General features: G+C 33.6%; 1 protein-coding gene across 1 annotated transcript; it reads right to left on the reverse strand.

Moving 5' to 3' along the window:
* Positions 1-5,791: 5,791 nt before the first annotated feature.
* On the reverse strand, positions 5,792-12,223 carry LOC133202064 (agrin-like). The gene is made up of 4 exons (XM_061337849.1): positions 12,136-12,223; positions 9,904-10,099; positions 7,134-7,424; positions 5,792-5,945 (listed from the first exon to the last, which is right to left on the reverse strand). Exons 1-4 carry the CDS (start codon positions 12,173-12,175, stop codon positions 5,840-5,842), a joined length of 633 nt encoding a protein of 210 aa, XP_061193833.1. The 5' UTR covers positions 12,176-12,223; the 3' UTR covers positions 5,792-5,839.
* Positions 12,224-12,795: the final 572 nt, after the last annotated feature.

Genomic DNA, 12,795 nt, shown 5'->3' on the forward strand with positions numbered 1-12,795 from the left:
TAATTCATGTTATTCACCTCTTCTGAAGTTAGAAGGCATTAAGGACATAAACAACATAGTTTTGAACTTTATTTTGTTATTTTCTGTAACTTAAGAGTTCCAGTAAATTTTCGATTCTTATGATGCTGTATATTTCCTTCTATTCAAATTTTTGAGGAAATTTCAGCTAATACTATTTCTTTAGTAATTTTTGTATATCTTTTACTGAAAAACAGAATGGTTTTCATCATTTGGTTTCTTTACAAAGTCCCTTGGTAATGTATGCTGATTTTTTGTCTAAGAACATCTAATGGTGCTATGATTTAAAACTGACAATATCCTGAAAATAACCAGTAGATTACAATTTTGTAAAGTATGTTGTGTATGTCCTTAAAGTAGAATAACATTAGAATAACATGTAAGCCTGAGGAAGAGATCTATGTTTTTAAAATTGTTTAACATTGATTTACATGCTATGTGTGATTGTCATTAAATAATACAACATACCCCACCTTCCACCATTTTGTTTACAGTGGAGCGAGGTACTAAGTATTGTTTACATTTAATTGTTTTACTTTGTTTTAATATGTGCTTTGTGTGATTGTCATATAATATCCCCCTCCTTTTTACTTGCAATTAAAAGAAATACTTGGTATTTACATGTAATTATAAATTGTATATGTATGATGGTGCAATGGAGCAAGGCAATATTTTGTTTTTATCTAGGTAGGAATTTTTGAATTTGTAACACATGTACATATGCATATACTAAAGTAGATCTAATATGTTAGATACAGAGGTAAAGTAGGTCATCTCAGGTCAATCAATGCAATTATCGCATTTCAGGTCAAGTATTTAAAAAATGTGTTTTTGCCAGACTTTGAGAATGAAACTATAGAGTCATTTTATTAAAAGAAGGTCATAGGTCAAGGTCAAATGTATTTACTTCTGTCAGGGCTAGCTTTGTTTTCATTTTTTGGTGGAAAAAGTCACAAATGACCTTGATCTGTCAAGATTATACATGTGCTTTTAAATTTTTTTATTTTTTTTTTTTATCTAGTGTATTTGATTTTGGTTTAATGCCAGCACATGTAAATGTGCGGTGTAATTTACAGTATTTATGAGATTTTGACTCTGCATTTTTTTAATTGTCTTAATGAAATTTACTGAATCAAGATTTTGTTCCTCATGTGAAGATTGAAACTAATTCTTCTGTATTCTGTATATGTTGAGACATCTGAGTATTTGAGAAATCTGTGAAAGTTTGAGATACCTGAGAATTTGCAATGTCAAAATAATGTCAAAATAAATTTAATGGTATTTCTAAATGTCATAGTTCAAAGGTCAATTGTTGTTATTAATTCTCAGTAATTAAAATTTTAATGAGGCACACACATTTGTGTATTGCATTTCTATATAACTGCTTAATAATAATGTAAATATGTAGAGTAACTAATGCAATAAGTTGTACATTTATGTAATGTTTATACAGTAATTATTATAAGACAAGTTGTACATTGATGTTATATTAATACAGTTATGTAATGAATAAGTTGTACATGGATGTTATATTAAAACAGTTATGTAATGAATAAAATGTACATGGATGTTATATTAAAACAGCTGTGTAATGATTAAGTTGTACATTGATGTAGTTCCAAACACCATTCTAATGGGGGTGTATATGTAGTTTTGATTGCCTGTAGAAGTACTTAGTTAATATTGATGTTGTTTTGTAGAATCATTGTACAAGTATCCACTATCTTATAATGTTACATGTAGATACATTATATATACACTCCGTCCATGTGTACTTATATCTACAATCTTCTGTTGATGTGATGCGTAGATACATCGTATACAGGTATATATAGATATATTGTATATATTTTATCTTTACACACCATCCATCACTATATACCTGTTGCTGATTCTACTTTGATGTTTGTGTTTGCAAACCTGACATTGTGCTTTCATTATTTTTTTTTACAGGATTTTGTTTGGATTAATTCCAGTATTTATTTTTTTTTTCATAATTTTATGATGTTTTACATTTTTCCGTCCTAGAAATAAATTGCATTCCATATAGTAGAGACACGTGAAGTGAGTTTTTTTGGGGGGGTGGGGGTGGGGGGTGGAATGGGGGGAATGAATTTAATAAGTGATATAAGATTCTCCCCCCCCCCCCCCCCAAACACATACAATCTCTTGAGCAGGTTAAAGCTGCTCATTGCTTTTACAAGTCATTAAAATAACATCTGACAATATTCTCACATCTTCAGTATTTATTTGGAATGTTTTATCAAAGAATTTTTACCTTCCTTTAAGTGTGATAACAGTGTACATTTTTTTTGCTTCCAATTTATCGCAAAGCTTATATACATGTTCTTTAGTCAGATGTGTGTGAATTTTTTTTCCAATTTCATTTTTTTTTATTTCCACAGTTTTATTTTTGCTCATTTCGTGAAGAATGAAAAGGATGAAGATTACAAACAGTAATCGATCCCAAAATAAATCTTTAAACATTACGAATCTGTCAAAAGGACATAATCATAGACTCCCTGGAATTTCCAGAGGAGGGATCAGGTGCCTAGGAGGAGTAAGCATCCCCTGTTGACTGGTCGCACCCGCCGTAAGCCCTATATATAGGAGGAGACTTACTTATGACATTATTATTGTAAAGAAAGCAAGTATAACAGTAACATAGCTAAATAGTTATATAGACATGAAGATTGCAAACCACCTATTTAATTAAGAACAAGTCAAATTGAAAACAGAATGCTGAAATTCAAAGGGTAATCTTTATCTAGTCAAAAGCAAAATAGAATTTTTCAGTTATGGTCTGAATGACATCCACATCTTTTATTTGCCTCAAATTTGCATCAAATTTGATTTATTGATCAATAGAAGATTGCCATATTTTGATTTAAGTCTTAGTCTCATGTAAGTTTATTAAAACAGATCTTGGTTTTGTTGATGCTTGCCTTTGGTATTTTGCAGTTGTAGAACTGGCTTGTATCCTTGTATTTCTCGGAATTACTGCCCATTATAAAATTTTTTTACTACATTATGATTCAGCCCAGTGTTTTTACTTACTCTCATAGAGCTTTTTATAAAAACAATATATTGCAATACAGTAAATTGTAATCTCCTGAGGTTTCTTATTACAAGCTTAGTAAGATTTTATCTCTTTGTGTCAAGATGTTTTTTTTTTTTAATTTTTTCTAAAAAAGGAAGCTATTATACTCAAACTGGGTTGCCTGTAAGATAAACCTGTGATAAGTTGTAAAATAGATTAATATTAGCCGTAAGATTAATTATAAAATCATGAATTGTCTTTAGATTACCTAAGTTTAGACAGGTTGTAAGATAAACAAGGACTGCTTGTAGCATAATTAGGATGACATCTTGATTTTATTCTGTGATTTTCTGTAGTTATCATAATTTTAAGGAAACAGTATTGTAAAATCACATGTATTGTTTTGATAATAAACATGCATAAAATACGAAAATACTTTCGTTTTTGGATTCATTAATGGATACCAAAGATCTATATGACTACAGTCAATACCTTTAGAATTATAGCTTATGTCGACGAAATCGAGATGCATGAGCTTATGCTTTTTCTCTAACGTCGGCATCAGTGTTGCAGTTAAAGTTTTGAGATAGAGCAAGTCGAGCTATTCCCAAATAACTAAATGTTTATCTGGACCAAATTTGCAAGGATTATGCATTAATTGAAGTAGAATTGATAATAATGGCCGCGGCATTTCTTTGATCTTTGCAATAACTTTAGTAGAATTTTAGTTATTTTGCACCAAAAACATATTTCTACATTTATTTGGTGATAAAGGAAGGTCAGAACATTTGAGCTCACTTGACAAAGTACGTTTTCTGATAGAAAAGTGTCATGTGGGAATGTATAGAAAATAATCTTTTCGTTTAGGTTGTCATTCTGATCTGCAAACATGGTCGTTTAGTGAAGTTTCAACTTTTTTCAAGCCCCTGGTGTTAGAATGTGGGGGAGGGGGTCAACAATTTATATATGAATATATATCCTTAGAATTAAAAAAAAAACAAGATCTTTTTTTTCAAAATTTCAAGTATGATCATGTTGATGTTGTGTACATGAAAAATTGTTCAAATCATGGCCTCCGGAAAAGAAGCAGCAAAACGGGGTGCCACTTTATTTGGGATAAAGTTTTTTAAAAAAATTAAAAATTCCTCCTCTCAAGAACATGTGGCCGAGCCATTATGATCTAGTCATGTGATATGCAAGCATGTTCTATAATAGATATTTAAGTCATGTGGATGTGATCATAACTAATTGACGGTAAACGTTTTACTTAGCAAGACCTAAATAATTCTTATCAAACAATTCCTGTCGAGAGCAGCAGGCTTGCAATTTTTTTCATATTCTGTAAAATTTCCCTGTATTGTAGAATCGGGTGTATTCAAATCGAGCCCTAAGCTTAAGATAGGGGCGGGGGGGGGGGTATATTGAGATACTAGTTTATATATATAGGAAAACATTTTTCAGAAACAGCAATTGGTACAATTGGTATTACTGAAATGTTTTGCATACCATTGGAAATCCATATTAAGAAAAATCTTTTGTCATGTTGATATCAAAGCCTCACCATTTAATGTTTGTTCTATAATCTTGACCTTTCAAATCGATTGGAGCAACAAATGCGTATATTAAAGTTTTATATAGTTAATATATGTTGACTTCTGCAGGAAGGAAAAGACTAAACAAAGTCGTTAATTAAGCATTGAATTCTTATTTTTGGATGTCATTGGTCCTATAACAGCACCTGGCCGTGGTGACAAATGAATAATGAACGTGTGCGCTCAGTAGAAGTAAGAGCCATTTGTGAAGAGGAAAGTTAAATAATGCAAATGAACACTGCGAGGGATAAAAATGACAAATTAATTTTAAACGCACAGTTGTTGTATTTTTACGATAATTTAACAGGGAAATTGTTTTTAATTAAATTGAGTCGAAACAATATAAATTTTGGAGTTCCTAGAGTATTGAAAATGCATATAGTTCCTACTTTGTATTCTACCGCGCAGTGACAAGGTTTCGTGTGTTTTATAGGATATTGAATGCTGTAGATTACTTATGGATTTCATAAAGAAAATTACACTGAATAAGAATTTATTGTCATTAATCTCTATATACTGTTAATTATAAATGTTGAAGTCATGAACTTTGATTTTATGGCTTTATTTATTAAGAAATATTTTGCTACTCACGTGAGTATTATGGCGCATGGGCCTTTGTAATTATTTCAGTGACGTTCTTTTGCGTGACATGACTTTCGTACACTTATAAGGGTTTATTATACTTAAGATGAAAACGGACATGATCTTTTATATACTTAATCAAAGTCCCGAAGTTTAATTATTCTATTCTAAAACAAGCTTGAAACAATACATTTTATCGATGAAATATGAAGATAACGGACAGTATTCTATCTCGAAAGTCCAATGAAACAATGCGAATTTGGATCAGAGCAAATACGGACCTCAAAATTTAGAGCTGGGATCAGGTGCAATGGAGGAGTGAGCATCCCCTGCCGACCGGTCACACCCGCCGTGTGCTCCTTGTCATGATCGGGAAACAAAAATATTACTTTTCATCATATATAGATGATCAACGATACGGACAAGGAATATAAGACGATGTTATCCTAATGTAACTGGACACTCCTTTTGTGGTTCATTATTCCATAGACCAGACACTTTAGGGTATTTTGTTGTTATTTCTAATTGGAAAAAAAACCCCGGAAGTTTTGAGTATAAATCTTTTTATTGAGTCCACTCTGGAGTATAAATTGTGAGTTTACTGAGTCTATCCGACAACTGGAGCCACAGACACGGGAGTCGAGAGTCCACAATTACTGCCATCTACAGTCTGTAAAGAGTGGTTATCACAACGAGCCTTGGACACGTGACAGCTGTAGAAAATAAAATATACAACCTGATTATCACGTGACTATCACGTGACAGCTGTAGAAAATAAAATATATAACGTGGTTATCAAGGGACTATCACGTGACAACTATAGAAAATATACAGTGTGACTATCACGTGACAGCTGTAGAAAATAAAATATACAACGTGATTATCACGTGACTCTCACGGGACAACTGTAGAAAATAAAATATACAACGTGATTATCAAGGGACTATCACATGACAACTGTAGAAAATATACACGGTGACTATCACGTGACAGCTGTAGAAAATAAAATATACGTGATTATCATGTGACTATCACGTGACAACAAATAAGATATACAAATTAGATATACAGTGTGAACTGTGATTATCACAGGGACACGTGACAACTGTAGAATATAAAATATACAGCGTGATTATCACAGCGAGGCGCTGACATGTGACAAATTTAGAAAATAAATGAAGACACGCCATCAGATCCACACAGTAAAATCACCAAGATGTTTGGCCGTAGTAAACAACTTTTTTATGACGATACCTGTTTTAAAGACGTCGCAACATCAGAACCAAGCAATGGAATAAATAGGGTGTCCATTATAAACTATTTATCTGTATAACTTTACCTACTATTGTTGTACTATGGGGCTACAAACAAGGTTTTCTGTACATTTTCATTGCTATTGAAGATGGCATGTACACAGTGTGAATTCTTGATGCTGTCCGTTATTAAAAAAAAAACAAAACTTTTTCCTGTATAATTTCACCTGCTTTTGAAGACGACACGGTGTGCTCCCACGTTGTATGTAATAAACATATTTTTTGTATAATTCCACCTACTTACGTAGTCCCTCGGTGTCCAAGTTTCTCTGTACACAATGGATTCCCCACGGTGTCGTTAAAATAAGGTATTATGTGCAATTCTACCGGCTACAGAAGACGACACAGTGGAGTCCCACGGTGTCGGTTATAAACATTTTTTTTACCTGCTATTATATGGACGCCATCAGAGCTACTCAGTGGAGTCCCAAGTTTTTACCTGCTATTGTATGAACGCCATCAGATCCACACAGTGGAGCCCCACTCTGTCCGTTATTAACAAGTTTTTTACCTGCTATTGTATGGACGCCATCAGAACCACTCAGACTCAGTGGAGTCCAACTCTGTCCATTATTAACAAGTTTTTACCTGCTATTGTATATGACGCCATCAGATCCACACAGTGGCGTCACTACGGTGGGGCAGTTGATGGAATCTTTATTTTTACAGAAAATGTTTTGGAAGGCGATGGCTTCCGGGCTCTGTGTGGTTGTCGGCGGCATCGTGGATTGACTGACAGCGCCCGAACTTCCAACTACAGGTACAGTGGTGGCTACAGTGGCAGCTGGATTGGTGGCGCCGGCGGTGGTGGAGGAACATGGACCAGTATGAGCAACCCTCAGATTTTCGAACATGCAGGCGGCGTGCACATACTTACAACTGAAAGATAAAAAAAAATATCACATTATAAAGTATATACGATAGACAGAGTAAGGCAAATAATATACAGAGAACTCAGACGTTCGCGTCCTTCAAGTAGATATCTAATCTTAGTGGAATGGCTTTCAACTAAGAAATAAGATATCATTTTTTAGAGTTTCATTGGGATATGACATGAAGTTGGTCACGTGGTCAAATCCTATAATTGAATGTCAGTTTAATTTGTATTGTCATATAAGGAAATATATTGGCAAATGTAAATATTTTTTTAAGATCCTCAAGTTTGTTACCTACCAATTTGAGAATGTAGGTTATCTAAGAAGCCTTTGAGAAAGGTTGTTGCTAACTCAAATAATACATGTACCCTGCTTTCCTTTCACCCAAATTGACATTATAACCAAAAACAAAATATCTTTTGTAGTTACAGTCTATCTTTCTGGAGATAAATCTAAACTCAATTTCAAAAAAGAATTCTTTGCACTTAAGATTTTTCTAAGTATTTTATTTAAGCTTTTTCGTAAGTTTTCACTTTCAATGAAATTTATGGCTAGACTTTTAGGTCACCTGCGCTAACGCGCGGTAATCAATTGTCAATTCACGTGACCTATTGCTATCTGTTCTCGTCTGCCGTCGTCCGTCCTACCGTCGGTCGTAAACTTCTGAACATTTTTAGCATCTACTCGTAAACATTTGAATAATTGCAACCAGTTTTGGTATAGAACATCTTTATGGCGAGAGGAAAACAAAAAATTATCAATTTCCTATTCCCTGCTCTACCTCTATGCCCTGGGGTGGGGCAAAAAATCAAATCAATGTAATTTTCAAAATATTTTCTTTACTCCTGAACACCAAGGAATCAAAATGTTGGCATGGTTATAATAAGCAATGAGTCTGGATATAAGATGGGGAACTATTAAACATAAAGTGAAAATGTATAAATTCTTCAAAAAGCTTCTCTCACACTATATAAAAAGTAAACAAAATAAGCATGTGGTCATTATCAAGCAAGGGTTACTCTTCAAAAATTGTAAAATTCATGGCCCCTAGGTTAGGAGTTCTTCTGTTAGGATGGGCTCTATGAATATTGTAGTGAAAATCATATTTATATGAGCTAGGGGCTCTTATGAATAATATAGTGAAAATTCATTTATTCTTTAAAAATCTTAAGGTCAAGATCTAGTAAATGTAAGGTACCTACAAATTTTTCAAATTTTAGAAATGAGTTCTTTTATTACTGATCCTTTACAAATATAGCTTGGTAAAATAAGGTTTTTCGGGACCTAATTTTTAGATACACTCAACGAAAAAAAATATCTTAAACTGTCATTTCTATAAAATGTGGAAAAAAAAGTTTTTTTCCCATCTCAGAAAAAAATGCATCAATATTGCTCACAGGTTCCCCCCCCCCCCCCCGTTTTTTGGATCTGATTGATCTCTACTTTCTACATAATTCTATTACAGCAGTAAAGTACGGGAAAAATTAAGTTTAAATCCATTATGACTTCATAATGGATTTAGCACCAAAAACAGGCTAAACTCATCTACTAGATCGATCTTGACCTTCATCTCTGCCACTGGGTATATAGTAGACAAACTAATTGCATGGTTATGATGAGCTAGGGTGCTTCTTTCAAAATCTTGAAATTTGTGTTCCCAGGGTCAGGGATTCAGTTGAGCGGGGGGGGGGGGGGAGGGGTCTATTAACTACTAGTATATAGTGGAAATGCTTTAATTTTTCTCTGCTCCTGGGAAATACGCAAATAAACTAAATGAATAGTTATGGTGAGCAGGGGTGCCTCTTCCAAACTTGTGAAATTATGGCCCTTGGGTCAGGGGCTGGTCTAAAGGTGGGCCTCTATTGATTATACATATAGTGAAAATGCATTCATGCTTTGAAAATTTTCTTTTCTGCTCCTGGGTATCTCGGAGGCAAACAGAGTACAAAGTTGAAATAAGCAAGGAAATGTTTAACAGATTTGTGAAATTTTGGATCAAGCTTTCTGGTGCTTGGCAGGGCTCTATGGATCTTGTAGGGGTATTTGTACTCTACCTAGAGAAATAAAATGAGACAAAAATACCTTATCTCTGTACACTAAATGTTCTTCAAAGACCAAGAGAGGACAATAGATCTACTTTACGATTTGTTACTGAGTACTAGACTATTTTATTGATCCCTGATCATCCTGTTTCTCTAGCTTTTGGGCAATATATCAGTTTAGTTTTGCTTTTATTAAATTTTTACGGCTCCTTTACAGTGTATACTCAGGTGACGGTTTTTAAAAAGGCCCTTTGGCCTCTTGTTTTTAAAAAGGTCGGCTGGGTCCCATAAAGTCTTATTTTACCATTTTTACACCTCTGTCACATACTGGATTCATGAGAATGATTGCCGTTCGTTATCTTCACCTTTTGCATTTTTGATCAGGGTCCCAAAGACTCTGATCTTGGTCCCACAAAGTCTTGGTTACCCTTTATCACTTACTGATCAGGGTAGGTAACCCCGTTACTTCCGCACACCATCTCGTTTCCACTACTGGTGTGATGTTGGCAGTCCACTAACAGGAGGTCTAGACATTGATGTCTGCCAAAGTGGGCGTCCAGTCCCTGTATCTCGGCGTCTATGTGAGTCTGGGAGTCTGGCTGGTAATTATGCCCGTTTCCATGACCGTGCTGGGCACCTGTCGTACGAAATCAAATTACTGAAAGTACTCAACAGAAAATAGGGAATGGTACAAAAATAAAAGTATTGAAAAAGCAGATAAAATTCTTCTGTAGTAAGGAAACTTTAAGTAAAAAAAATTGCATTTTCAAAGTACGGAAATTAGGCAAAGGGATTTCCCAAATAGCTACAATAAGACACGAAGTCTGAGCAGTGTTTAACAATATCTCATGATATAGCTTTCACTGAAGGCATAAGACTTTATTGAAATTGAACCAGTACACAAACTGCATTAAAAATTGATCTAAAAAAATCCCTTCTGAACGGTACACTGGAAGTAGCTGGTTGTGTTTTATAAGAACTTTTCAGAATTTAATCAATTCTCATCATTATTATTGATTGTTTTAAGTTTCTTATAGAGGTTCATTGGTGGGTTCTGAAAAAAAAAACAAAAAAGACAAGAATGCTTGAATAAATTAATAGCCCAAAATTAAATAAGTATATATAGGCCTAAGGCAAAGAGGACTTACGACTGCTTGTACCTCTGTAAATATTTTTCAATAGTGATATACAATATAGTCAATAATGCAACTGTTGGACTTGTTATTACGCCTATAAGACCCCGATTACTTCTCGATCAGTATTTCTCTCATATTTATCCTCTGCTGTCAGCCTAAGAACTATTACTTGCAACTGACGTTTTTGAAATACTAGTAGCTATTGAAATACTCAACAGTTATTTTTTATGAAGAGTTAACAATTTAAAAAAGCATATTCAGTTCTTCAACGTATTTAATATAATTGCTCCTTGTATTTCATGCATGTGATATATTATTACATGTATCATTAGATAAATTAAAGTTTTTTGTCAATAGGCAATACTTTATCCGAAACTTCCGGTCAGTGCTACCTATGACGTAGCCCTCACCATCAGTACTTAAAAAGTATATTTCTCCAGACTTCTATTTATGAAATTTCTTACACGAGTACCTTACACAATTGTCAAATGTTTTCATTATCTATCGGCAATATCCTCCTCTCCCAGATAAGAATAGTCTGCATCTTTTATAAGGGATTACTTTGTTTTTGATTAAGAACCACGTGACCCTGCTGAATATGTTCCTAGCGTTGACACATACTCGGTCTACCAACTTGAACGAAATGTAATTCAGAGTGTCAAATATTAAACATTTGCTCAATTCTTAATCCGTGGATATGACTATTTCCCGGCATGTTGTTTTTAAATGACAACTGATTAATTTATTCCAAGATTTCATATTTTATATCTACAAATAACTTTCAATATATTCAAAGGCTGTGGCATCAAATCATGCGAACCGAGCCTTACATGTACCAAATACCCTTTTAAATGAAGAAGTGATAATAAAATAAGGAACGAAACTAGATAGTGAAAATTCATTGATAGTTTTAACAACCAGAAGTCTCTAACGAGAGTGTAGTTCTACTGATTTGTACTTATAACAAAGGATGAGAAAAGTAAGCACTTGAAACTATGTAAAGCAATATACTAATATAGAATAATGATCCTTGATTTTAGTCTCTTTTTGTGGCAAGATATATTGCAATCAGATTATATTATATATCATAGTTTAGTCTAAATGTGCGCCAAGTTATATTGAAATTAGAGAAATATGTAGGAGGAGTAGCGTTTTGAAAGTATTTCACAAAAACTTCTATTTTTAGTAACCATGACAACACCGTTCATCGAAATCTAAATCCGATATTCAGAATTATGTATCATAGTGTAGTCTACTTGTGTACTAAGTAATATTGATATTAGACCAAAACTGTAGGGAGTCAGATCAGATTTCGAAAAGAAAGTTTACATACGGACAGACAGACAGGCGAACGGGCGACGGACACCTTACTATCGCATAATCTCTTCTGGTTTCTGGCCAGTAGAGCTAAAACTTACCATACTTTGTATTAATGCTTAAACGTTCTTTTTATCCATACGATAGGAAAGCGAAAAACACAAAAATACCTTCTGCCATCGATTTTGACAGAAAGTATTATATTGGCAAATATACTCACTGACGAATCCAATAGCGAGAAGGACGATGAATAACTCCATAGCTGTAAAAATTAAGACTGAGGAACTCTGGTCTGGATAACGGACTGCTATGTACGTGTCTCTTATCATTCCACAAGGCCGGTTCGTGAGTTATAGACATTCTCTTTTTATCGCACATTGACAAAGATCTCTGCTACATAGTAAACCCATGTTTCTTGCTATTTACTTGATATATAATTATGTATAAACACTAACAAATCTAGTAGCCTTTGTATATACTACTGAAAGCACCAGAATTCAGAAATAATTGAAAGATTGAAATATAAAGACACAGGTTTTAACTGTCTAGTTTTGTGCATTTTAAGCATAAAACTAAGGCCATTAAAAATATCTTTGTTTCCCCTAACCCGACCCTAAAATCTAAAGTTGGGTCGGTAGGTAGGTAAATTATTTTTTTTCTGACAGCAGTTATGAAAATGCATTCTGAAAAATTAAATAATATCTTTTTAAATAAGAAAAAACGAAAGAAACCGATTTTTAAACTGAATACCATACAAATGAAATTCAAAAGCAACAAGTATGGTAAATTAATTCAAAAATATTATTCATTTGAACTTGTGAAATATCTCAGGCCAGTGTAAATTTATTGAAATCGAATATTTACAAAAGGACAAGATTCG

Source organism: Saccostrea echinata, unplaced genomic scaffold, assembly GCF_033153115.1.
Source record: "Saccostrea echinata isolate AGI-Se365-2 ecotype Australia unplaced genomic scaffold, CSIRO_AGI_Sech_v1 ptg000046l, whole genome shotgun sequence".
NCBI classification, from domain to species: Eukaryota; Metazoa; Mollusca; class Bivalvia; order Ostreida; family Ostreidae; genus Saccostrea; species Saccostrea echinata.